Raw genomic sequence first — 27500 nt, forward strand, 5'->3', positions numbered from 1 at the left:
GCAGCAGTCTGTCTGGCTCTCCTTCTGACACTAGGAGCAGTCTGTCTGGCTCTCCTTCTGACACTAGGAGCAGTTTGTCTCTTGTCCCTGTGATGAGGATGTTGGTGATAATGTGGATGATGTTGTGTGTTAGTGGTGAACTCCAGAAGTCCTCCCCGGGCCAGCCCAGTGTACCAGAGGTGATAGATCTGGTGTTGAAGGAGTGTCGTAAAGACAACCTGGTCTACAAGATGGCTGCCCTGGGCTGTGCTGCTGACGTCCTGCAGGCCACACAGGAAGACCGCTTCAGTGACATGGCAGACATACTCATACCACTCATTAAGAAGGTGAGAGAGAGAGAGTATATGGCAGACATACTCATACCACTCATTAGGAAGGTGAGAGAGTATATGGCAGACATACTCATACCACTCATTAGGAAGGTGAGAGGGAGAGTATATGGCAGACATACTCATACCACTCATTAGGAAGGTGAGAGAGAGAGAGTATATGGCAGACATACTCATACCACTCATTAAGAAGGTGAGAGAGAGAGAGAGAGTATATGGCAGACATACTCATACCACTCATTAAGAAGGTGAGAGAGAGAGAGTATATGGCCGACATACTCATACCACTCATTAAGAAGGTGAGAGAGAGGGACAGAGTATATGGCAGACATACTCATACCACTCATTAAGAAGGTGAGAGAGAGGGAGTATATGGCAGACATACTCATACCACTCATTAGGAAGGTGAGAGAGTATATGGCAGACATACTCATACCACTCATTAGGAAGGTGAGAGAGAGAGAGTATATGGCAGACATACTCATACCACTCATTAAGAAGGTGAGAGAGAGAGAGTATATGGCCGACATACTCATACCACTCATTAAGAAGGTGAGAGAGAGGGACAGAGTATATGGCAGACATACTCATACCACTCATTAAGAAGGTGAGAGAGAGGGAGTATATGGCAGACATACTCATACCACTCATTAGGAAGGTGAGAGAGTATATGGCAGACATACTCATACCACTCATTAAGAAGGTGAGAGAGAGAGGGACAGAGTATATGGCAGACATACTCATACCACTCATTAAGAAGGTGAGAGAGAGAGAGTATATGGCAGACATACTCATACCACTCATTATGAAGGTGAGAGAGAGAGAGAGTATATGGCAGACATACTCATACCACTCATTAAGAAGGTGAGAGAGAGAGAGTATATGGCAGACATACTCATACCACTCATTAAGAAGGTGAGAGAGAGAGGGACAGAGTATATGGCAGACATACTCATACCACTCATTAAGAAGGTGAGAGAGGGACAGAGTATATGGCAGACATACTCATACCACTCATTAAGAAGGTGAGAGAGAGGGACAGAGTATATGGCAGACATACTCATACCACTCATTAAGAAGGTGAGAGAGGGACAGAGTATATGGCAGACATACTCATACCACTCATTAAGAAGGTGAGAGAGGGACAGAGTATATGGCAGACATACTCATACCACTCATTAAGAAGGTGAGAGAGGGACAGAGTTTGTGTATTTCTCCTTTATGACATCAGTGTTCTATTGATTGGTCCAAAATGTGTGATGTCAGATCCTGTGTTTACAGAACTCTGCAGCAACTTCGAGGTTGAGACATGATAGTGATGACGATCGGGATGAGAAGGAGAAGGAGCTGCAGACTGAAGCTCTACTCTGTGCCTTCCAGACGCTGGGCAAGACCTGGCCCAACAACGCACAAACCCAAGGTAAGGTTCTGACTGGCCCAACAACGCACAAACCCAGGGTAAGGTTCTGACTGGCCCAACAACACACAAACCCAGGGTAAGGTTCTGACTGGCCCAACAACACACAAACCCAGGGTAAGGTTCTGACTGGCCCAACAACACACAAACCCAGGGTAAGGTTCTGACTGGCCCAACAACACACAAACCCAGGGTAAGGTTCTGACTGGCCCAACGACGGCACAAACCCAGGGTAAGGTTCTGATTGGCCCACCGACGGCAAGGTTCTGACTGGCCCAAAGGCGGCACAAACCCAGGGTAAGGTTCTGACTGGCCCAACAACACACAAACCCAGGGTAAGGTTCTGACTAGCCCAACGACGGCACAAACCCAGGGTAAGGTTCTGACTGGCCCAACGACAACACAAACCCAGGGTAAGGTTCTGACTGGCCCAACAACACACAAACCCAAGGTAAGGTTCTGACTGGCCCAACAACACACAAACCCAAGGTAAGGTTCTGACTGGCCCAACGACAGCACAAACCCAGGGTAAGGTTCTGACTGGCCCAACGACGGCACAAACCCAGGGTAAGGTTCCGACTGGCCCAACGACAACACAAACCCAGGGTAAGGTTCTGACTGGCCCAACGACGGCACAAACCCAGGGTAAGGTTCTGACTGGCCCAACGACGGCACAAACCCAGGGTAAGGTTCCGACTGGCCCAACGACAACACAAACCCAGGGTAAGGTTCTGACTGGCCCAACGACGGCACAAACCCAGGGTAAGGTTCTGACTGGCCCAACGACAACACAAACCCAGGGTAAGGTTCTGACTGGCCCAACGACAACACAAACCCAGGGTAAGGTTCTGACTGGCCCAACGACGGCACAAACCCAGGGTAAGGTTCTGACTGGCCCAACGACAACACAAACCCAGGGTAAGGTTCTGACTGGCCCAACGACGGCACAAACCCAGGGTAAGGTTCTGACTGGCCTTTATGACGGCACAAACCCAGGGTAAGGTTCTGACTGGCCCAACGACAACACAAACCCAGGGTAAGGTTCTGACTGGCCCAACGACGGCACAAACCCAGGGTAAGGTTCTGACTGGCCCAACGACGGCACAAACCCAGGGTAAGGTTCTGACTGGCCCAACGACAACACAAACCCAGGGTAAGGTTCTGACTGGCCCAACGACAACACAAACCCAGGGTAAGGTTCTGACTGGCCCAACGACAACACAAACCCAGGGTAAGGTTCTGACTGGCCCAACGACAACACAAACCCAGGGTAAGGTTCTGACTGGCCCAACGACGGCACAAACCCAGGGTAAGGTTCCGACTGGCCCAACGACAACACAAACCCAGGGTAAGGTTCCGACTGGCCCAACTACGGCACAAACCCAGGGTAAGGTTCTGACTGGCCCAACGACGGCACAAACCCAGGGTAAGGTTCCGACTGGCCCAACGACAACACAAACCCAGGGTAAGGTTCTGACTGGCCCAACGACGGCACAAACCCAGGGTAAGGTTCCGACTGGCCCAACGACAACACAAACCCAGGGTAAGGTTCTGACTGGCCCAACGACAACACAAACCCAGGGTGAGATTTGTAAATGTTTTGGTCTAATTTCAATAGAAGCCAAAACAATAAGGTGATTATATCAGAAGTGATGGTAATTGTATTGTAGTACTGTGTGTTTTAATGCTGTGTCTCTTCCCAGAACGTTTCCAGTTGGACCTGTGCTGTCTGATGTGTGAGAGGTTGAAACTCAGTACATGGAGGGTCCAGGTGGGGGTGCTACAGTCTATGAAGACATACTTCCAGAGGTAAGGACACAAACACACAGTCTATGAAGGTTGTGGAGGGTTTCTCTACAGGAGGGTTTCTCTACAGGAACAGGGTTGGAGTTAAAACCTACAGGAGGGTTTCTCTACAGGAGGGTCTCTCTCCAGGAACTGGGTTGGAGTTAAAACCTACAGGAGGGTCTCTCTCCAGGAACTGGGTTGGAGTTAAAACCTACAGGAGGGTTTCTCTACAGGAGGGTCTCTCTCCAGGAACTGGGTTGGAGTTAAAACCTACAGGAGGGTCTCTCTCCAGGAACTGGGTTGGAGTTAAAACCTACAGGAGGGTCTCTCTCCAGGAACTGGGTTGGAGTTAAAACCTACAGGAGGGTTTCTCTCCAGGAACGGGGTTGGAGAGCCCTGTTCTATACCTATCTAGATCTGAAAGACTTAAAACGTATGTCTAGCCTATTGGAGGGCGAGGTGGAGCTGCTTCCTCTGGCCTTATCGGAGGGCGAGGTGGAGCTGCTTCCTCTGGCCTATCGGAGGGCGAGGTGGAGCTGCTTCCTCTGGCCTATCGGAGGGCGAGGAGGAGATGCTGCCATGCCTATCCTGTCCTTTCTGACTGGTACATGTTGATCTCCATCTGATTTGATAAACGATTTTCTCTTGTTGTTCCTTCCTGTGTAGGTTGCTACTGTTGGAGAAAGAGAAAGACAACCAGAACTTCACAGCCTTGTCCCTTATTCTCACTGAGACATGCAGCGCTCTCACACACCCACTAGGTAAGACCTGAACACTGCGCTCACACACCCACTAGGTAAGACCTGTACACTGCTCTCACACACCCACTAGGTAAGACCTGAACACTGCTCTCACACACCCAGTAGGTAAGACCTGAACACTGCTCTCACACACCCACTAGGTAAGACCTGAACACTGCTCTCACACACCCACTAGGTAAGACCTGAACACTGCTCTCACACACCCACTAGGTAAGACCTGAACACTGCTCTCACACACCCACTAGGGAAGACCTGAACACTGCTCTCACACACCTGTACACTGCTCTCACACACCTCTACACTGCTCTCACACACCTGTACACTGCTCTCACACACCTGTACACTGCTCTCACATAGCCACTAGGTAACATTTAACTTTTTGAGTAAATCATGATTTTTTAAATCTGGGTGTAGCTTTAATCTGGGTTGCGGGAAACTGATCCTAGATGTTTTTATTTAAAATGTTTCCTCCTGTAGAGAATAAGAGTTACTCCTCTGTGAGGACCGAAGCGTTGTCTGTTGTGGAACTACTGGTGAAGAGGACAGGAGGTGAGTCTTCGTTCCGTCTGTTTACGTGGCTATATGACTAGTCCCACTTCTCTCAACTCTTCTAAAGGGGGTCTTTAACCCAGGAAGTGAAAGCACCAGTGTGCAGGACTTGACCTTCCATGCCTAGAATATAGGACTATGTTTGAGATTAATTTTGAAGCACACGATGTCTAGGAGGTTATTTTACTCAAACTTGAGGCAACATTTGAGAACAAAATTCTTGACATTGTGTCCCCTCCTAGACCCTGAAGGGGACATTGTGTCCCCTCCTAGACCCTGAAGGGGACATTGTGTCCCCTCCTAGACCCTGAAGGGGACATTGTGTCCCCTCCTAGACCCTGAAGGGGACATTGTGTCCCTCCTAGACCCTGAAGGGGACATTGTGTCCCCTCCTAGACCCTGAAGGGGACATTGTGTCCCCTCCTAGACCCTGAAGGGGACATTGTGTCCCCTCCTAGACCCTGAAGGGGACATTGTGTCCCCTCCTAGACCCTGAAGGGGACATTGTGTCTCCTCCTAGACCCTGAAGGGGACATTGTGTCCCCTCCTAGACCCTGAAGGGGACATTGTGTCTCCTCCTAGACCCTGAAGGGGACATTGTGTCCCCTCCTAGACCCTGAAGGGGACATTGTGTCCCCTCCTAGACCCTGAAGGGGACATTGTGTCCCCTCCTAGACCCTGAAGGGGGACATTGTGTCCCCTCCTAGACCCTGAAGGGGACATTGTGTCCCCTCCTAGACCCTGAAGGGGACATTGTGTCCCCTCCTAGACCCTGAAGGGGACATTGTGTCCCCTCCTAGACCCTGAAGGGGACAGATTGTGTGTCCCCTCCTAGAGCCCGAAGGGGACAGATTGTGTGTCCCCTCCTAGAGCCCGAAGGGGACATTGTGTCCCCTCCTAGACCCTGAAGGGGACATTGTGTCCCCTCCTAGACCCTGAAGGGGACATTGTGTCCCCTCCTAGACCCTGAAGGGGACATTGTGTCCCCTCCTAGACCCTGAAGGGGACATTGTGTCCCCTCCTAGACCCTGAAGGGGACATTGTGTCCCCTCCTAGACCCTGAAGGGGACATTGTGTAGACCCTGAAGGGGACCCCTCCTAGACCCTGAAGGGGACATTGTGTCCCCTCCTAGACCCTGAAGGGGACATTGTGTCCCCTCCTAGACCCTGAAGGGGACATTGTGTCCCCTCCTAGACCCTGAAGGGGACATTGTGTCCCCTCCTAGACCCTGAAGGGGACATTGTGTCTCCTCCTAGACCCTGAAGGGGACATTGTGTCCCCTCCTAGACCCTGAAGGGGACATTGTGTCCCCTCCTAGACCCTGAAGGGGACATTGTGTCCCCTCCTAGACCCTGAAGGGGACATTGTGTCCCCTCCTAGACCCTGAAGGGGACATTGTGTCCCCTCCTAGACCCTGAAGGGGACAGATTGTGTGTCCCCTCCTAGACCCTGAAGGGGACAGATTGTGTGTCCCCTCCTAGAGCCCGAAGGGGACAGTGTGTCCCCTCCTAGAGCCCGAAGGGGACATTGTGTCCCCTCCTAGACCCTGAAGGGGACATTGTGTCCCCTCCTAGACCCTGAAGGGGACATTGTGTGTGTCGTTCCAGAGAGCGGTCAGTGGGAGTGTGTCTCGGGGAAGAGTCGCGAACAGCTGCAACGTTCACTGTCCACCCTGCAGACAGACAGCAGACCTGACCTACGAGACAAGGCCCAGGAACTACGGAGGAACATCCAGAGTCAACCCTGAACACACACACACCTACCTAGTCAACCCTGAACACACACACACACACCTACCTAGTCCACCCTGAACACACACACACACACACCTACCTAGTCCACCCTGAATACACCCCCCAGATCTCTGTGTGGACTATAATGTGTATTGTGTCAATGGGAGGACGGCTGACTGGGTCATTTATAATTGGAAACGCCATCTCAACTCACTATGTAAACAAACAGCACCCTATTCCCTATATAGTGCACTACTGTTGACCAGGTCCCATAGGATTCTCTGCTCTGAAGTAGTGCACTTTTGTCGTCCAGGGATCATCAACTAGATTCAGCTGTGGGACAATTTGATCACAATGATTATAATTAGACTAAAAACATCCATTTTAAAATCTTGTTTGGATTTGTAAAGGATCACATGCATCTCTTGGAGACTTTGGAATAGACCAAACTAAAATCAGTTCGAGATGGGTTTTTTTTTTTTTACAGTCTTAACATACTTTCTTTTTAAAAAAACAAGTCCTGGGCAGTTTGGGAACCTGGATAAAGGGAATCTGGTGGCGTTAGGTCCTGTGTAACAGCTTCTAAACAGCTGCCTTCTTTCTCTCCTACAGCAGCCAGTACAGTACACCCCTACTGATGAACTACAATGGTACGTCCCACATGGTGCCCTGATTCTCTAAACACTACTAGTGGGAATAAGGGTTGTCATTTGGGACGTAACCCAGGACGATACTGCAACTTTATTTAACACATTGGTTGTCCACTCCTTGGTCCTGGAGAGCTACTGGGTGGTTGGAGGCTGTTGTTCCAGCCAATCAACTCCCTGGTCCTGGAGAGCTACTGGGTGGTTGAAGGCTGTTGTTCCAGCCAATCAGCTCATTCCACAGAGGGCTGAGTGTTTTCCCTTCTCCCTCGTACTTGATTGATGAATTTAAGGTCACTAATTAGTAAGGAACTCTCCTCACCTGGTTGTCTAGGTCTTTAGTAAGGAACTCCCCTCACCTGGTTGTCTAGGTCTTTAGTAAGGAACTCTCCTCACCTGGTTGTCTAGGTCTTTAGTAATGAACTCCCCTCACCTGGTTGTCTAGGTCTTTAGTAAGGAACTCCCCTCACCTGGTTGTCTAGGTCTCTAGTAAGGAACTCTCCTCACCTGGTTGTCTAAGTCTTTAGTAAGGAACTCTCCTCACCTGGTTGTCCAGGTATTTAATTGAAAGGGGAAAAACCTGTGGACACGGTCCTCCATGGAATGAGGTGAGCAGGCTTTTGTTCCAGCCCAACACTTGTTATCACGGTTTGAACTGAAATAGGTGCCGGAGCTCCACAATACTGTTGATATTCTGTCAGAGAAACCAGTGCTCAGTCCTGGTTAACTCCTGCCTAAGTCCAGCACTGGTCTTGATGATAGGTAATGTTAACTAGTGCTGGGTTGGACCAAAAGCCTGCACCTACCTCTGGAGCTCTTCAGAACTAGAGTTGGTGACCAGTGTCTCTGTCTGAACTTGGTAATTACTTCTTTCCCCCAGTTTGCATGTTCAAAAAATATATTTTCAGCCATGTTGATTAGAAACCCAACATTGAACAGTGGGGGTTGGTTGGTGTGAGAGGGAGGCATGGAATTCTTGTGAATTTGTCTCCAAAAATAAATAAATAAATAAAACAACCTTGAGCTTTGAAGACGTCATTATTTGGGTTTTAAACTACGCCAGACTGTGTTTGTGAAAAGGGGGCTTTTATTATAAACAACAAGACATTCAAATACATGGTGCAGAACAGTATATTTCAGACACACAAACCTCTGTATACAAGGACAGAAGAATTGCTAGATGCAGGTTTCATGTTAAGCCAGACGGCTAGTTGAATGGACAACTAAATAATCGTAGAAAGGCTTTTAGCGAAGACCTTAACGTACATAAGGACAAACAAGACACATCAGTTAGCGTCTCTAGCTAGAGACATGAACTAGTTAGCGATTCTTTTTTGTGCCTGCGGCCGATGAGACGGGCCTTTCCGCGGCCCCTTGTTCTGGTCTGGTTGGGCCTGGGTGGTACGGGACACGGCAGACACCCCGTCTACAAACTTGGTCTTGAACAGAACGTTGGCGTTGGTGAACATGCCGTCCTTCAGAGAGACCACCACAAACTACAGAGAGGAGAGAGCTTTAGAGAGAGACTGGAAAAAGACATTTATGAAAGCGAGACAGAATGGGTTCTGTTAACAAGTTTTATTTTACAATGACTGCCTTGTTTCAGGGGCAGAACGACAGACCTTGTCAGCTCGGGGGATACGATCTTGCAACCTGTACGGTTACTAGGCTACCCTACCGCCCCCAGTGTGTCCTACCTCCTCTACACTCTAACCACTAGGCTACCCTGCCCCCCCAGTGTCCTACCTCCTCTACACTCTAACCACTAGGCTACCCTACCACCCCCAGTGTCCTACCTCCTCTACACTCTAACCACTAGGCTACCCTGCCCCCCCAGTGTCCTACCTCCTCTACACTCTAACCACTAGGCTACCCTGCCCCCCCAGTGTCCTACCTCCTCTACACTCTAACCACTAGGCTACCCTGCCCCCAGTGTCCTACCTACACTCTAACCACTGGGCTACCCTGCCCCCCAGTGTCCTACCTCCTCTACACTCTAACCACTGGGCTCCCCTGCTGCCCCACCTCCTCTACACTAACCACTGGGCTACCCTGCCCCCCAGTGTTAACTACCTCCTCTACACTCTAACCACTAGGCTGCCCCCAGTGTCCTACCTCCTCTACACTCTAACCACTAGGCTGCCCCCAGTGTCCTACCTCCTCTACACTCTAACCACTAGGCTGCCCCCAGTGTCCTACCTCCTCTACACTCTAACCACTAGGCTGCCCCCAGTGTCCTACCTCCTCTACACTCTAACCACTAGGCTACTCTGCCCCCCCAGTGTCCTACCTCCTCTACACTCTAACCACTAGGCTACCCTGCCCCCCCAGTGTCCTACCTCCTCTACACTCTAACCACTAGGCTACCCTACCTCCTCTACACTCTAACCACTAGGCTACCCCCAGTGTCCTACCTCCTCTACACTCTAACCACTAGGCTGCCCCCAGTGTCCTACCTCCTCTACACTCTAACCACTAGGCTGCCCCCAGTGTCCTACCTCCTCTACACTCTAACCACTAGGTTACCCTGCCCCCCCAGTGTCCTACCTCCTCTACACTCTAACCACTAGGCTACCCTACCTCCTCTACACTCTAACCACTAGGCTGCCCCCAGTGTCCTACCTCCTCTACACTCTAACCACTAGGCTGCCCCCAGTGTCCTACCTCCTCTACACTCTAACCACTAGGCTGCCCCCAGTGTGTCCTACCTCCTCTACACTCTAACCACTAGGCTGCCCCCAGTGTGTCCTACCTCCTCTACACTCTAACCACTAGGCTACCCTGCCCCCCCAGTGTCCTACCTCCTCTACACTCTAACCACTAGGCTACCCTACCACCCCCAGTGTCCTACCTCCTCTACACTCTAACCACTAGGCTACCCTGCCCCCAGTGTCCTACCTCCTCTACACTCTAACCACTAGGCTACCCTGCCCCCAGTGTCCTACCTCCTCTACACTCTAACCACTAGGCTACCCTGCCCCCCAGTGTCCTACCTACACTCTAACCACTGGGCTACCCTGCCCCCCCAGTGTCCTACCTCCTCTACACTCTAACCACTGGGCCCCTGCTGCCCCACCTCCTCTACACTAACCACTGGGCTACCCTGCCCCCAGTGTTAACTACCTCCTCTACACTCTAACCACTAGGCTGCCCCCAGTGTCCTACCTCCTCTACACTCTAACCACTAGGCTGCCCCCAGTGTCCTACCTCCTCTACACTCTAACCACTAGGCTGCCCCCAGTGTCCTACCTCCTCTACACTCTAACCACTAGGCTGCCCCCAGTGTCCTACCTCCTCTACACTCTAACCACTAGGGCCACTCTGCCCCCCAGTGTCCTACCTCCTCTACACTCTAACCACTAGGCTACCCTGCCCCCCAGTGTCCTACCTCCTCTACACTCTAACCACTAGGCTACCCTACCTCCTCTACACTCTAACCACTAGGCTACCCCCAGTGTCCTACCTCCTCTACACTCTAACCACTAGGCTGCCCCCAGTGTCCTACCTCCTCTACACTCTAACCACTAGGCTGCCCCCAGTGTCCTACCTCCTCTACACTCTAACCACTAGGTTACCCTGCCCCCCAGTGTCCTACCTCCTCTACACTCTAACCACTAGGCTACCCTACCTCCCTCTACACTCTAACCACTAGGCTGCCCCCAGTGTCCTACCTCCTCTACACTCTAACCACTAGGCTGCCCCCAGTGTCCTACCTCCTCTACACTCTAACCACTAGGCTGCCCCCAGTGTGTCCTACCTCCTCTACACTCTAACCACTAGGCTGCCCCCAGTGTGTCCTACCTCCTCTACACTCTAACCACTAGGCTACCCTGCCCCCCAGTGTCCTACCTCCTCTACACTCTAACCACTAGGCTACCCTACCACCCCCAGTGTCCTACCTCCTCTACACTCTAACCACTAGGCTACCCTGCCCCCCCAGTGTCCTACCTCCTCTACACTCTAACCACTAGGCTACCCTGCCCCCCAGTGTCCTACCTCCTCTACACTCTAACCACTAGGCTACCCTGCCCCCAGTGTCCTACCTACACTCTAACCACTGGGCTACCCTGCCCCCCCCAGTGTCCTACCTCCTCTACACTCTAACCACTGGGCTCCCCCTGCTGCCCCACCTCCTCTACACTAACCACTGGGCTACCCTGCCCCCCAGTGTTAACTACCTCCTCTACACTCTAACCACTAGGCTGCCCCCAGTGTCCTACCTCCTCTACACTCTAACCACTAGGCTGCCCCCAGTGTCCTACCTCCTCTACACTCTAACCACTAGGCTGCCCCCAGTGTCCTACCTCCTCTACACTCTAACCACTAGGCTGCCCCCAGTGTCCTACCTCCTCTACACTCTAACCACTAGGCTACTCTGCCCCCCAGTGTCCTACCTCCTCTACACTCTAACCACTAGGCTACCCTGCCCCCCCAGTGTCCTACCTCCTCTACACTCTAACCACTAGGCTACCCTACCTCCTCTACACTCTAACCACTAGGCTACCCCCAGTGTCCTACCTCCTCTACACTCTAACCACTAGGCTGCCCCCAGTGTCCTACCTCCTCTACACTCTAACCACTAGGCTGCCCCCAGTGTCCTACCTCCTCTACACTCTAACCACTAGGTTACCCTGCCCCCCCAGTGTCCTACCTCCTCTACACTCTAACCACTAGGCTACCCTACCTCCTCTACACTCTAACCACTAGGCTGCCCCCAGTGTCCTACCTCCTCTACACTCTAACCACTAGGCTGCCCCCAGTGTCCTACCTCCTCTACACTCTAACCACTAGGCTGCCCCCAGTGTGTCCTACCTCCTCTACACTCTAACCACTAGGCTGCCCCCAGTGTGTCCTACCTCCTCTACACTCTAACCACTAGGCTGCCCCCAGTGTGTCCTACCTCCTCTACACTCTAACCACTAGGCTGCCCCCAGTGTGTCCTACCTCCTCTACACTCTAACCACTAGGCTGCCCCCAGTGTGTCCTACCTCCTCTACACTCTAACCACTAGGCTGCCCCCAGTGTGTCCTACCTCCTCTACACTCTAACCACTAGGCTGCCCCCAGTGTGTCCTACCTCCTCTACACTCTAACCACTAGGCTGCCCCCAGTGTCCTACCTCCTCTACACTCTAACCACTAGGCTGCCCCCAGTGTGTCCTACCTCCTCTACACTCTAACCACTAGGCTGCCCCCAGTGTGTCCTACCTCCTCTACACTCTAACCACTAGGCTGCCCCCAGTGTCCTACCTCCTCTACACTCTAACCACTAGGCTGCCCCCAGTGTCCTACCTCCTCTACACTCTAACCACTAGGCTGCCCCCAGTGTGTCCTACCTCCTCTACACTCTAACCACTAGGCTGCCCCCAGTGTGTCCTACCTCCTCTACACTCTAACCACTAGGCTGCCCCCAGTGTGTCCTACCTCCTCTACACTCTAACCACTAGGCTACCCCCAGTGTCCTACCTCCTCTACACTCTAACCACTAGGCTGCCCCCAGTGTGTCCTACCTCCTCTACACTCTAACCTCTCTTTTCAGCCATGTTGATTAGAAACCCAACATTGAACAGTGGGGGTTGGTTGGTGTGAGAGGGAGGCATGGAATTCTTGTGAATTTGTCTCCAAAAATAAATAAATAAATAAAACAACCTTGAGCTTTGAAGACGTCATTATTTGGGTTTTAAACTACGCCAGACTGTGTTTGTGAAAAGGGGGCTTTTATTATAAACAACAAGACATTCAAATACATGGTGCAGAACAGTATATTTCAGACACACAAACCTCTGTATACAAGGACAGAAGAATTGCTAGATGCAGGTTTCATGTTAAGCCAGACGGCTAGTTGAATGGACAACTAAATAATCGTAGAAAGGCTTTTAGCGAAGACCTTAACGTACATAAGGACAAACAAGACACATCAGTTAGCGTCTCTAGCTAGAGACATGAACTAGTTAGCGATTCTTTTTTGTGCCTGCGGCCGATGAGACGGGCCTTTCCGCGGCCCCTTGTTCTGGTCTGGTTGGGCCTGGGTGGTACGGGACACGGCAGACACCCCGTCTACAAACTTGGTCTTGAACAGAACGTTGGCGTTGGTGAACATGCCGTCCTTCAGAGAGACCACCACAAACTACAGAGAGGAGAAACAGCTTTAGAGAGAGACTGGAAAAAGACATTTACCCCCTCCCACCCCCAGTGTGTGTAGGACTGGTGTGTTACCTGGGAGTGTGTGAAGTGTGTCCTACCTCCTCTACACTCTAACCACTAGGCTACCCTGCCCCCCCCAGTGTGTGTAGGACAGGTGTGTTACCTGGGAGTGTGTCCTACCTCCTCTACACTCTAACCACTAGGCTACCCTGCCCCCCCCAGTGTCCTGCCTCCTACACTCTAACCACTAGGCTACCCTGCCCCCCCAGTGTGTGTAGGACAGGTGTGTTACCTGGGAGTGTGTGAAGTGTGTCCTACCTCCTCTACACTCTAACCACTGGCCTACCCTGCCCCCCCAGTGTGTGTAGGACAGGTGTGTTACCTGGGAGTGTGTGAAGTGTGTCCTCAACATCTGTCCTATGTTCTGTGTGTGTGAGAGGTCCAGGGCAGCATCCACTTCGTCCAGGATGTAGATGGGAGCAGGTTTAAACAGCAGCATGGCCAGGATCAGAGACAAGGCTACCAGAGACCTGGAACACACAGCAGCATGGCCAGGATCAGAGACAAGGCTACCAGAGACCTGGAACACACAGCAACATGGCCAGGATCAGAGACAAGGCTACCAGAGACCTGGAACACACAGGTTTAAACAGAGACCAGGCTACCAGAGACCTGGAACACACAGCAGCATGGCCAGGATCAGAGACAAGGCTACCAGAGACCTGGAACACACAGCAGCATGGCCAGGATCAGAGACAAGGCTACCAGAGACCTGGAACACACAGGTTTAAACAGGAGCATGGCCAGGATCAGAGACAAGGCTACCAGAGATCTGGAACACACAGCAGCATAGCCAGGATCAGAGACAAGGCTACCAGAGACCTGGAACACACAGGTTTAAACAGCAGCATGGCCAGGATCAGAGACAAGGCTACCAGAGACCTGGAACACACAGCAGCATGGCCAGGATCAGAGACAAGGCTACCAGAGACCTGGAACACACAGCAGCATGGCCAGGATCAGAGACAAGGCTACCAGAGACCTGGAACACACAGCAGCATGGCCAGGATCAGAGACGAGGCTACCAGAGACCTGGAACACACAGGTTTAAAACAGGAGCATGGCCAGGATCAGAGACAAGGCTACCAGAGACCTGGAACACACAGCAGCATGGCCAGGATCAGAGACAAGGCTACCAGAGACCTGGAACACACAGCAGCATGGCCAGGATCAGAGACAAGGCTACCAGAGACCTGGAACACACAGCAGCATGGCCAGGATCAGAGACAAGGCTACCAGAGATCTGGAACACACAGCAGCATGGCCAGGATCAGAGACAAGGCTACCAGAGACCTGGAACACACAGGTTTAAACAGGAGCATGGCCAGGATCAGAGACAAGGCTACCAGAGACCTGGAACACACAGCAGCATGGCCAGGATCAGAGACGAGGCTACCAGAGACCTGGAACACACAGGTTTAAAACAGGAGCATGGCCAGGATCAGAGACAAGGCTACCAGAGACCTGGAACACACAGCAGCATGGCCAGGATCAGAGACAAGGCTACCAGAGACCTGGAACACACAGCAGCATGGCCAGGATCAGAGACAAGGCTACCAGAGACCTGGAACACACAGCAGCATGGCCAGGATCAGAGACAAGGCTACCAGAGACCTGGAACACACAGGTTTAAAACAGGAGCATGGCCAGGATCAGAGACAAGGCTACCAGAGACCTGGAACACACAGCAGCATGGCCAGGATCAGAGACAAGGCTACCAGAGACCTGGAACACACAGCAGCATGGCCAGGATCAGAGACGAGGCTACCAGAGACCTGGAACACACAGGTTTAAACAGCAGCATGGCCAGGATCAGAGACAAGGCTACCAGAGACCTGGAACACACAGCAGCATGGCCAGGATCAGAGACAAGGCTACCAGAGACCTGGAACACACAGCAGCATGGCCAGGATCAGAGACAAGGCTACCAGAGACCTGGAACACACAGGTTTAAAACAGGAGCATGGCCAGGATCAGAGACAAGGCTACCAGAGACCTGGAACACACAGCAGCATGGCCAGGATCAGAGACAAGGCTACCAGAGACCTGGAACACACAGCAGCATGGCCAGGATCAGAGACAAGGCTACCAGAGACCTGGAACACACAGCAGCATGGCCAGGATCAGAGACAAGGCTACAGAGACAGGTTTAAAACAGGAGCATGGCCAGGATCAGAGACAAGGCTACCAGAGACCTGGAACACACAGCAGCATGGCAGGATCAGAGACAAGGCTACCAGAGACCTGGAACACACAGCAGCATGGCCAGGATCAGAGACAAGGCTACCAGAGACCTGGAACACACAGCAGCATGGCCAGGATCAGAGACAAGGCTACCAGAGACCTGGAACACACAGGTTTAAAACAGGAGCATGGCCAGGATCAGAGACAAGGCTACCAGAGACCTGGAACACACAGCAGCATGGCCAGGATCAGAGACAAGGCTACCAGAGACCTGGAACACACAGCAGCATGGCCAGGATCAGAGACAAGGCTACCAGAGACCTGGAACACACAGTTGCAGTGCATTCAGACCCTTGAGTTTTGTTACGTTACAGCCTTACTCTAAAATTTATTATATTTATTTAAAAAATAAAATATTACATTTTCATAAGTATTCACTCCCTTTACTTTGTTGAAGCACTTTTGGCAGTGATTACAGCCTCGAGTCTTCTTGGGTACGACGCTACCAGCTTGGCACACCTGAATTTGGGGAGTTTCTCCCCTTGTTCTCTGCAGATCCTCTCAAGCTCTGTCAGGTTGGATGGGGAGAATTGCTGCACAGCTATTTTCAGGTCTCTCCAGAGATGTTCAAGTCCGGACTCTGGCTGGGCCACTCATGGGCATTCAGAGACTTGTCAAAGCCACTCCTGCGTTGACCCTAAGCACACAGCCAAGACGTTGTGCTGTTGGAAGGTGAACCTTCACCCCAGTCTGAGGTCCTGAGCAGGTTTACATCAAGGATCTCTCTGTACTTTTCTCCATTCATCTTTCTCTCGATCCTGACTAGTCTCCCAGTCCCTGAAAAACATCCCCACAGCATGATGCTGCCACCACCATGCTTCACCGTAGGGATGGTGCCAGGTTTCCTCCAGACGTGACGCTTGGCATTCAGGCCAAATAGGAGAATCTTGTTTCTCATGGTCTGAGAGTCTTCAGGTGCCTTTTGGCAAACTCCAAGCGGGCTGTTATGTGTCTTTCACTGAGGAGTGGCTTCAGTCTGGCCACTCTACCATAAAGGCCTGATTGGTGGAGTGCTGCATAGATGGTTGTCCTTCTGGAAGGTTCTCCCATCTCCACAGAGGAGCTATAGAGCTGTGTCAGAGTGACAGTCACCTCCCCTGACCAAGGCCCTTCTCTCCCGATTGGTCAGTTTGGCCAGGCAGCCAGTTCTAGGAAGAGTCTTGGTGGTTCCAAACATCTTCCATTTAAGAATGATGGAGGCCACTGTGTTCTTGGGGACCTTCAATGCTGCAGAAATGTTTTGGTACCCTTCACCAGATCTGTGCCTCGACACAATCTTGTCTCGGAGCTCATGGCTTGGTTTTTGCTCTGACATGCACTGTCAACTGTTGGACCTTATATAGACGGTTGTGTGCCTTTCCAAATCATGTCCAATCAAGTTGTAGAAACATCTCAAGGGGATGGTCAACGGAAACAGGATGCACCTCAGCTCAATTTCGGGTCTCATAGCAAAGAGTCTGAATACTTATGTCAATAGGATAATTCTGATTGATTTATTTTGCACACATTCCTAATAAACTGTTTTCTCTTTGTCACATTAGGGGGTAGTGTGTGTAGATGGATGAGAATGTTATTTTTTAAAATCCATTTTAGAATAAAACTATAACGTGGGAAAATACACTGTCCAATACACAGTTACACGCGCTACTGTAACACTGTCCAATACACACAGTTACACGCGCTACTGTAACACTGTCCAATACACACAGTTACACGCGCTACTGTAACACTGTCCAATACACACAGTTACACGCGCTACTGTAACACTGTCCAATACACACAGTTACACGCGCTACTGTAACACTGTCCAATACACACAGTTACACGCGCTACTGTAACACTGTCCAATACACACAGTTACACACTGTAACACTGTCCAATACACACAGTTACACGCGTACTGTCCAATAACACTGTCCAATACACACAGTTACACGCGCTACTGTAACAATACACACAGTTACACTAACACTACACGTCCAATACACACAGTTACACGCGCTACTGTAACACTGTCCAATACACACAGTTACAGTGTAACACGCGTTCAATACACACAGTTACACTGTAACACTGTCCAATACACACAGTTACACGCTACTGTAACACTGTACACACAGTTGTAACACTGTCCAATACACACATACACTGTAACAGTCCAATACACACAGTTACACGCTACTGTAACACTGTCCAATACACACAGTTACACACTGTAACAGTTACACAGTTACACGCTAACACTGTAACACTGTACACCAATACACTACTGTAACAGTCCAATACACACACGCTACTGTAACACTACACACAGTTACACACTGTAACACTGTCCAATACACACAGTTACACGCGCTACTGTAACACTGTCCAATACACACAGTTAACACTGTCCAATACACACAGTTACACGCGCTACTGTAACACTGTCCAATACACACAGTTACACACTGTACTGTAACAGTGTCCAATACACACAGTTACACGCGCGTTCGGCCAAAGAGGACCATTCTGTTCACCGGAGTCCACTTCAATAGAATCAAAGATAGTGTTATTGATCACTAGCCAATCAAAAAGAGCTGTCTTAATCCATCATCTGACCTTTGACACCTTCTGGCTGCGCGTACACAGGCAGTACAATTCTGATATTTTTCACACCAATTGATATGTTTTGGCGAAATCAGATCAGATTTTTTCCCCCCAGAGCTGATCTGGGTAAACAGCCATTGTGTTTGTAGAGGTTTAGTAAACTGGACATTAGTAGCACAAGTCTAACACACACACTGTATGTATCAATAACCAATCAGTTAATGATTAAATTGGTCTCCCCGTACCTCTGTCCTCCGCTGAGCTCAGTGAGGTTCTCCTTCCACGTGTTTCCCAGAGCCACCTTGAACTCCAGGCCCTCTAAGGCCCCGCAGCCCTCAGGAGGGGCCAGACGGGCATCAGCCCCCGGCAGCAGGGTGGAGAAGATACTGCCAAAGTCTTTATTCACCTGGAGACACACATTTGTAGAGAGGAGACAGAGACATGAGAACGAGAGGAGACAGGAGACAGAGAGAGGAGACAGAGAGGAGACAGAGACAGGAGACCGAGAAGAGACAGAGACAGGAGACCGAGAGGAGACAGAGACAGGAGACAGAGACAGGAGACCGAGAGGAGACAGAGACAGGAGACCGAGAGGAGACCGAGAGGAGACAGAGACAGGAGACCGAGAGGAGACAGAGACAGGAGACCAAGACAGAGACCGAGAGGAGACCGAGAGGAGACAGAGACAGGAGACAGGAGACCGAGACAGGAGACAGAGACAGGAGACCGAGACAGGAGACCGAGACAGGAGACCGAGACCGAGAGGAGACGGAGACCGAGAGGAGACAGAAAAGTTTGATGAGTCACTTTGCCAGAGACCTGAAGACTTCGTTCCTGTTAGCTTCTAGAAATAAGGACGAACACAGTCTGGTGATGAAATAATGTCTTTGTCTCAGAGGACGAACACAGTCTGGTGATGAAATAATGGTCTTTGTCTCAGAGGACTAACAGTCTGGTGATGAAATAATGTCTTTGTCTCAGAGGACTAACAGTCTGGTGGTGAAATAATGTCTTTGTCTCAGAGGACTAACAGTCTGGTGATGAAATAATGTCTTTGTCTCAGAGGACTAACAGTCTGGTGATGAAATAATGTCTTTGTCTCAGAGGACTAACAGTCTGGTGGTGAAATAATGTCTTTGTCTCAGAGGACTAACAGTCTGGTGATGAAATAATGTCTTTGTCTCAGAGGACTAACAGTCTGGTGATGAAATAATGTCTTTGTCTCAGAGGACTAACAGTCTGGTGATGAAATAATGTCTTTGTCTCAGAGGACTAACAGTCTGGTGATGAAATAATGTCTTTGTCTCAGAGGACTAACAGTCTGGTGATGAAATAATGTCTTTGTCTCAGAGGACTAACAGTCTGGTGATGAAATAATGTCTTTGTCTCAGAGGATGAACACAGTCTGGTGATGAAATAATGTCTTTGTCTCAGAGGACGAACACAGTCTGGTGATGAAATAATGTCTTTGTCTCAGAGGACTAACAGTCTGGTGGTGAAATAATGTCTTTGTCTCAGAGGACTAACAGTCTGGTGGTGAAATAATGTCTTTGTCTCAGAGGACTAACAGTCTGGTGGTGAAATAATGTCTTTGTCTCAGAGGACTAACAGTCTGGTGGTGAAATAATGTCTTTGTCTCAGAGGACGAACACAGTCTGGTGATGAAATAATGTCTTTGTCTCAGAGGACGAACACAGTCTGGTGATGAAATAATGTCTTTGTCTCAGAGGACTAACAGTCTGGTGATGAAATAATGTCTTTGTCTCAGAGGACGAACACAGTCTGGTGATGAAATAATGTCTTTGTCTCAGAGGACTAACAGTCTGGTGATGAAATAATGTCTTTGTCTCAGAGGACGAATACAGTCTGGTGATGAAATAATGTCTTTGTCTCAGAGGACGAATACAGTCTGGTGATGAAATAATGTCTTTGTCTCAGAGGACTAACAGTCTGGTGATGAAATAATGTCTTTGTCTCAGAGGACTAACAGTCTGGTGATGAAATAATGTCTTTGTCTCAGAGGACTAACAGTCTGGTGATGAAATAATGTCTTTGTCTCAGAGGACTAACAGTCTGGTGATGAAATAATGTCTTTGTCTCAGAGGACTAACAGTCTGGTGATGAAATAATGTCTTTGTCGTCTCAGAGGACTAACAGTCTGGTCGTGTCTTTTTACCACAACTTGTTTTCACATCAAAATGGTCCTGTATCATATAACATTTATCAAACACACAGAGAGACACACAAACCTTCTGCCAGACAGACACAGAGACAGACACACCTTCTGCCAGACAGACAGAGACAGACACACCTTCTGCCAGACAGACACAGAGACAGACACACCTTCTGCCAGGCAGACAGAGACAGACACACCTTCTGCCAGACAGACACACCTTCTGCCAGACAGACACAGACACACCTTCTGCCAGGCAGACAGAGACAGACACACCTTCTGCCAGACAGACACACCTTCTGCCAGGCAGACAGAGACAGACACACCTTCTGCCAGGCAGACAGAGACAGACACACCTTCTGCCAGGCAGACAGAGACAGACACACCTTCTGCCAGGCAGACAGAGACAGACACACCTTCTGCCAGGCAGACAGAGACAGACACACCTTCTGCCAGACAGACAGAGACAGACACACCTTCTGCCAGACAGACACAGACACACCTTCTGCCAGGCAGACAGACAGACACACCTTCTGCCAGGCAGACAGACAGACACACCTTCTGCCAGGCAGACAGAGACAGACAAACCTTCTGCCAGGCAGACAGAGACAGACAAACCTTCTGCCAGGCAGACAGAGACAGACAAACCTTCTGCCAGGCAGACAGAGACAGACACACCTTCTGCCAGACAGACAGAGACAGACACACCTTCTGCCAGACAGACAGAGACAGACACACCTTCTGCCAGGCAGACAGAGACAGACAAACCTTCTGCCAGGCAGACAGAGACAGACAAACCTTCTGCCAGGCAGACAGAGACAGACATACCTTCTGCCAGGCAGACAGAGACAGACAGACATACCTTCTGCCAGGCAGACAGAGACAGACAAACCCACCTTCTGCCAGGCAGACAGAGACAGACAAACCCACCTTCTGCCAGGCAGACAGAGACAGACACACCTTCTGCCAGGCAGACAGAGACAGACACACCTTCTGCCAGGCAGACAGACACACCTTCTGCCAGGCAGACAGAGACAGACACACCTTCTGCCAGGCAGACAGAGACAGACAGACATACCTTCTGCCAGGCAGACAGAGACAGACAGACATACCTTCTGCCAGGCAGACAGAGACAGACAGACATACCTACCTTCTGCCAGGCAGACAGAGACAGACAGACACACCTTCTGCCAGGCAGACAGACAGACAAACCTTCTGCCAGACAGACACACACACCTTCTGCCAGGCAGACACACACACCTTCTGCCAGGCAGACAGACACACCTTCTGCCAGGCAGACAGACACACCTTCTGCCAGGCAGACAGACACACCTTCTGCCAGGCAGACAGACAAACCTTCTGCCAGACAGACAGAGACAGACAAACCTTCTGCCAGACAGACAGACACAGACAAACCTTCTGCCAGACAGACAGACACAGACAAACCTTCTGCCAGGCAGGCAGACAGACACAGACAAACCTTCTGCCAGGCAGGCAGACACACCTTCTGCCAGACAGACAGAGACAGACAAACCTTCTGCCAGGCAGACAGAGACAGACACACCTTCTGCCAGGCAGACAGAGACAGACACACCTTCTTCCAGACAGACAGAGACAGACAAACCTTCTGCCAGGCAGACAGACACACCTTCTGCCAGGCAGACAGACACAGACAGACCTTCTGCCAGGCGATGTTGAGGGCCTCCTTCTTCTTCTGGTCCAGCTCCTCTATGGTCTGGAGGATCTTAGACTTGTCATTCTCTACGATCCTCTTCTTCTTCATCAGGTCATTATACTGAATGAAGTTAGGGCAAAAACAGGGTCACGGGTCACGTTCTCAACTCTCCTCCAATCATATCAAAGCTACCATTACCTATTGACATCTGCCAGAACCTCGAGAAGGGCCCAAGAGGGGAAGAAGGAATCCAAATAGATTTGGTACAAGGTCCAAAGGAAACACACACCTCCCCAAACTCACCCTCTCCTCAGCCTGACTCAACATGTAACACACCTCCCCAAACTCACCCTCTCCTCAGCCTGACTCAACATGTAACACACACCTCCCCAAACTCACCCTCTCCTCAGCCTGACTCAACATGTAAAACACCTCCCCAAACTCACCCTCTCCTCAGCCTGACTCAACATGTAAAACACACACCTCCCCAAACTCACCCTCTCCTCAGCCTGACTCATCATGTAAAACATCTCCCCAAACTCACCCTCTCCTCAGCCTGACTCAACATGTAAAACACACACCTCCCCAAACTCACCCTCTCCTCAACCTGACTCATCATGTAAAACACCTCCCCAAACTCACCCTCTCCTCAGCCTGACTCAACATGTAACACACACCTCCCCAAACTCACCCTCTCCTCAGCCTGACTCATCATGTAACACACACCTCCCCAAACTCACCCTCTCCTCAGCCTGACTCATCATGTAACACACACCTCCCCAAACTCACCCTCTCCTCAGCCTGACTCATCATGTAAAACATCTCCCCAAACTCACCCTCTCCTCAGCCTGACTCATCATGTAACAAACACCTCCCCAAACTCACCCTCTCCTCAGCCTGACTCATCATGTAACACACACCTCCCCAAACTCACCCTCTCCTCAGCCTGACTCAACATGTAACACACACCTCCCCAAACTCACCCTCTCCTCAGCCTGACTCATCATGTAACAAACACCTCCCCAAACTCACCCTCTCCTCAGCCTGACTCATCATGTAACACACACCTCCCCAAACTCACCCTCTCCTCAGCCTGACTCAACATGTAACACACACCTCCCCAAACTCACCCTCTCCTCAGCCTGACTCAACATGTAAAACACCTCCCCAAACTCACCCTCTCCTCAGCCTGACTCAACATGTAAAACACCTCCCCAAACTCACCCTCTCCTCAGCCTGACTCATCATGTAAAACACCTCCCCAAACTCACCCTCTCCTCAGCCTGACTCAACATGTAAAACACCTCCCCAAACTCACCCTCTCCTCAGCCTGACTCAACATGTAAAACACCTCCCCAAACTCACCCTCTCCTCAGCCTGACTCAACATGTAAAACACCTCCCCAAACTCACCCTCTCCCCAGCCTGACTCAACATGTAAAACACCTCCCCAAACTCACCCTCTCCTCAGCCTGATTCAACATGTTCATGGCTCTCTTGTTGACAGATCTCTCCAGTCGTGTCTTGGACTCTTCCAGCTTCCTCAGCCTCTGGCCCGCCTCTTTAGGGTTGTTGACCTTGAAGTCGTATCCCGTGTTGGGCTGGCCGAACAGGCCTCTCTCCTGACTGATCCACTCGTGTTCCTCTAACATACGAGACACCTGGAGAGAGGGATGGATAGAGGACAGGGAGAGAGGTGGATAGAGAGAGGGATGGATAGAGAGAGGGATGGATAGAGGACAGGGAGAGAGGGATGGATAGAGAGGGATGGATAGAGGACAGGGAGAGAGATGGATAGAGAGAGAGATGGATAGAGAGAGGGATGGATAGAGGACAGGGAGAGAGGTGGATAGAGAGAGAGATGGATAGAGAGAGGGATGGATAGAGGACAGGGAGAGAGGTGGATAGAGAGAGAGATGGATAGAGGACAGGGAGAGAGGGATGGAGAGAGGGATGGATAGAGGACAGGGAGAGAGGTGGATAAAGAGAGGGATGGATAGAGGACAGGGAGAGAGGTGGATAGAGAGAGGGATGGATAGAGGACAGGGAGAGAGAGGGATGGAGAGAGAGATGGATAGAGGACAGGGAGAGAGGTGGATAGAGAGAGGGATGGATGGATAGAGGACAGGGAGAGAGATGGATAGAGAGAGGGATGGATAGAGGACAGGGAGAGAGAGGGATGGAGAGAGAGATGGATAGAGGACAGGGAGAGAGATGGATAGAGAGAGGGATGGATAGAGGACAGGGAGAGAGAGGGATGGAGAGAGAGATGGATAGAGGACAGGGAGAGAGGTGGATAGAGAGAGGGATGGATGGATAGAGGACAGGGAGAGAGATGGATAGAGAGAGGGATGGATAGAGGACAGGGAGAGAGAGGGATGGAGAGAGAGATGGATAGAGGACAGGGAGAGAGATGGATAGAGAGAGGGATGGATAGAGGACAGGGAGAGAGAGGGATGGAGAGAGAGATGGATAGAGGACAGGGAGAGAGGTGGATAGAGAGAGGGATGGATGGATAGAGGACAGGGAGAGAGATGGATAGAGAGAGGGATGGATAGAGGACAGGGAGAGAGGTGGATAGAGAGAGCGGATATGAGAGGGGAGGGGTGGAGAGAAAAGAGACGTTAGTCTGGCTAGCGGAACACGACTCTCACGTTCCTAACAGAAGGAACATCTAGTGCTGTGATTTAGTGATCTCTCTCTTCTGAAGAGACAAACAGATCGATCTGGAAACAGAATATGAACAACAAAGACATGAGGAGAGACGACAGATCAAATGGAGATTAGAAAGCAGAGTTGATCAGTAACTGACTGTCTTTACAGTGTTTGTTGATGTTGATCAGTAACTGACTGTCTTTACAGTGTTTGTTGATGTTGATCAGTAACTGACTGTCTTTACGGTGTTTGTTGTTGTTGATCAGTAACTGACTGTCTTTACAGTGTTTGTTGATGTTGATCAGTAACTGACTGTCTTTACAGTGTTTGTTGATGTTGATCAGTAACTGACTGTCTTTACAGTGTTTGTTGTTGTTGATCAGTAACTGACTGTCTTTACAGTGTTTGTTGATCAGTAACTGACTGTCTTTACGGTGTTTGAACAGTAACTGACTGTCTTTACGGTGTTTGATCAGTAACTGTACCTTAGCAGCAGCATCCTGACTGTCTTTACGGTGTTTGTTGTTGTTGATCAGTAACTGTACCTTAGCAGCAGCCTCCTGACTGTCTTTACGGTGTTTGCTCAGTAACTGTACCTTAGCAGCAGCATCCTGACTGTCTTTACGGTGTTTGATCAGTAACTGTACCTTAGCAGCAGCATCCTGACTGTCTTTACGGTGTTTGATCAGTAACTGTACCTTAGCAGCAGCATCCTGACTGTCTTTACGGTGTTTGATCAGTAACTGTACCTTAGCAGCAGCATCCTGACTGTCTTTACGGTGTTTGATCAGTAACTGTACCTTAGCAGCAGCATCCTGACTGTCTTTACGGTGTTTGATCAGTAACTGTACCTTAGCAGCAGCATCCTGACTGTCTTTACGGTGTTTGCTGATGTTGTGTTCCAACTCTTTAATCTTCAACTGAGACTCATTGGTTCTCTCTCTCATATGGTTGGCTTCTGTACTTTTACCCTGGAACACACACACACGCTCATAAGAGTTGGGTAGAACTGAGACATTTTTTACAAAGTGATCTGATCCTAGATCAGAGGTTATAATAATCTCTCATGGACAGATGCACGTAACAACTGATATTGTAGCGTCTCTAGGAGCCTCTATTTTCTCAATTTTATTCCTCCCCCAATTTTCTCAGGTTTTTATTCTCAAAAAAAAAAAAAATCACACTTCAAGTCCATAACAATGTTTAAACCATATCAGGAGACCACTTGAGGTCTGGGTAAAATCTCACGACATGTTCATTTTCGGATGTAGGATCCTCTTTAATTGGGTTGTAGATACTCACTGATACGCGAATCACGCGATTCAAACGATTCAGTATGAGGGCATCTGTCCACAGGGAACCCCAAAAAAACTATCTATATGTAGCACACATCGGTCAGACAAATCGATTGAAAACGTTACGAATCGCCGTTTCACAAACTTTTTGTTTGTTGCTCAATTGACTTTCCCCTCTTTTGGGGCGGCAGGGTAGCCTAGTGGTTAGAGCGTTGGACTAGTGACCGGAAGGTTGCAAGTTCAAACCCCCGAGCTGACAAGGTACAAATCAGTCGTTCTGCCTCTGAACAGGCAGTTAACCCGCTGTTCCTAGACCAGTTAACCCACTGTTCCTAGACCAGTAACCCACTGTTCCTAGACCGTCATTGTAAATAAGAATTTGTTCTTAACTGACTTGCCTAGTTAAATAAAGGTCAAATAAAATATTTTGTGACGAGGAGTCTCCTCCTTCAGTGTGGAACTAAGCAGGTTACTGAGCCGACAGTCAGTGATCTTACAAGTCATTTTCAGGCCCAACAACATCAGGCAGACGAGTCCGATTTGCACGCTGAACGAGCCCTATAACCATATTCTCTTGCACATCTGCGCTCACTTTTCAGCATTTAAATGCTTGTAAAAAAAAATAATTAAAAATTAAAAAAATGTCTCGCGCAATATTAGGCTTTCTTAGCTGAGTGACAGCTAGGGCTGATCCCATTTAGTCAATTAGAATATTTTAATGGTGCACAAGACACCTGTCTGATTGGTTCCTGTCTGGGTGGAATGATCCATTGTGGAGGCCGTGGGGGATGGCACAGTCCATCAGTCTCAGACACCTGTCTGATTGGCTCCTGTCTGAGTGGACTGGTCCATTGTGGAGGCCGTGGGGGATGGCACAGTCCATCAGTCTCAGTGGACTGATCCATTGTGGGGTGGGGGTGGTGGGGGACTTTACTAATCTCCTTAGTATCTTTTCACCTACATCTCCAGCAGAACATCATCCAGCATCTGATGCTTATATGAAGGATTTTAGTTCTGCGTGTCCGAGATGGTTTCCACAACAACATGACGATGATGAGGAGGAGCAGCATGGTAATAACAACACCAGTACTACTGACAATAATGTAGTGATCATACCTTGATCTCTTTGTCCTGGGCTACGATCACCTCTTTCTGTCTAGTCAACTCCTCCTGGGCCTTACGCACAGACTCCTGGAGAGAGAGGGGGGAGAGAGGTTGAGGAAGGAGAGTGTTGTCAGTGATAAAGTATATAAACAAATATAGCTAGTTCATGTCACCAATCCAGACACTCGGGCCGGGCTAACTGATGACGCAGGGCTAACTGATGAGGTGGACACTCGGACAGGGCTAACTGATGACACAGGGCTAACTGATGAGGTGGACACCGGGGCCGGGCTAACTGATGAGGTGGACACTCGGGGCCGGGCTAACTGATGAGGTGGACAC

The 27500-nt window shown here is 50.1% G+C and overlaps 3 protein-coding genes across 3 annotated transcripts in view; 1 reads left to right on the forward strand and 2 right to left on the reverse strand.

Annotated features, from left to right (window-relative positions):
* The first annotated feature begins 95 nt into the window (after window positions 1-95).
* Window positions 96-8240, forward strand: LOC135567617 (proteasome adapter and scaffold protein ECM29-like). The gene is made up of 6 exons (XM_065014903.1): window positions 96-326; window positions 1611-1749; window positions 3450-3555; window positions 4201-4295; window positions 4773-4844; window positions 6453-8240. Exons 1-6 carry the CDS (start codon window positions 99-101, stop codon window positions 6590-6592), a joined length of 780 nt encoding a protein of 259 aa, XP_064870975.1. The 5' UTR covers window positions 96-98; the 3' UTR covers window positions 6593-8240.
* Window positions 8241-12920: 4680 nt separating this feature from the next.
* The window catches only part of LOC135567615 (structural maintenance of chromosomes protein 2-like), a 47737-nt gene continuing 33157 nt past the window's right edge, over window positions 12921-27500 (reverse strand). The window contains exons 13-19 of the mRNA XM_065014901.1: window positions 27171-27245; window positions 25611-25730; window positions 23565-23765; window positions 22109-22225; window positions 18503-18663; window positions 13747-13894; window positions 12921-13347 (exon numbers count right to left, since the gene is read on the reverse strand). Coding sequence (XP_064870973.1) covers window positions 13168-13347; window positions 13747-13894; window positions 18503-18663; window positions 22109-22225; window positions 23565-23765; window positions 25611-25730; window positions 27171-27245 — 1002 coding nt within the window. The 3' untranslated portion in view covers window positions 12921-13167. The remainder of the gene's footprint in view (window positions 13348-13746; window positions 13895-18502; window positions 18664-22108; window positions 22226-23564; window positions 23766-25610; window positions 25731-27170; window positions 27246-27500) is intronic.
* On the reverse strand, window positions 18718-22102 carry LOC135567616 (uncharacterized). The gene is made up of 2 exons (XM_065014902.1): window positions 20677-22102; window positions 18718-20630 (listed from the first exon to the last, which is right to left on the reverse strand). The coding sequence occupies exons 1-2, from the start codon at window positions 21538-21540 to the stop codon at window positions 20481-20483; spliced, it is 1014 nt and encodes a 337-aa protein (XP_064870974.1). The 5' UTR covers window positions 21541-22102; the 3' UTR covers window positions 18718-20480.

Source organism: Oncorhynchus nerka, unplaced genomic scaffold (assembly GCF_034236695.1).
Source record: "Oncorhynchus nerka isolate Pitt River unplaced genomic scaffold, Oner_Uvic_2.0 unplaced_scaffold_1937, whole genome shotgun sequence".
Lineage (NCBI taxonomy): Eukaryota > Metazoa > Chordata > Actinopteri > Salmoniformes > Salmonidae > Oncorhynchus > Oncorhynchus nerka.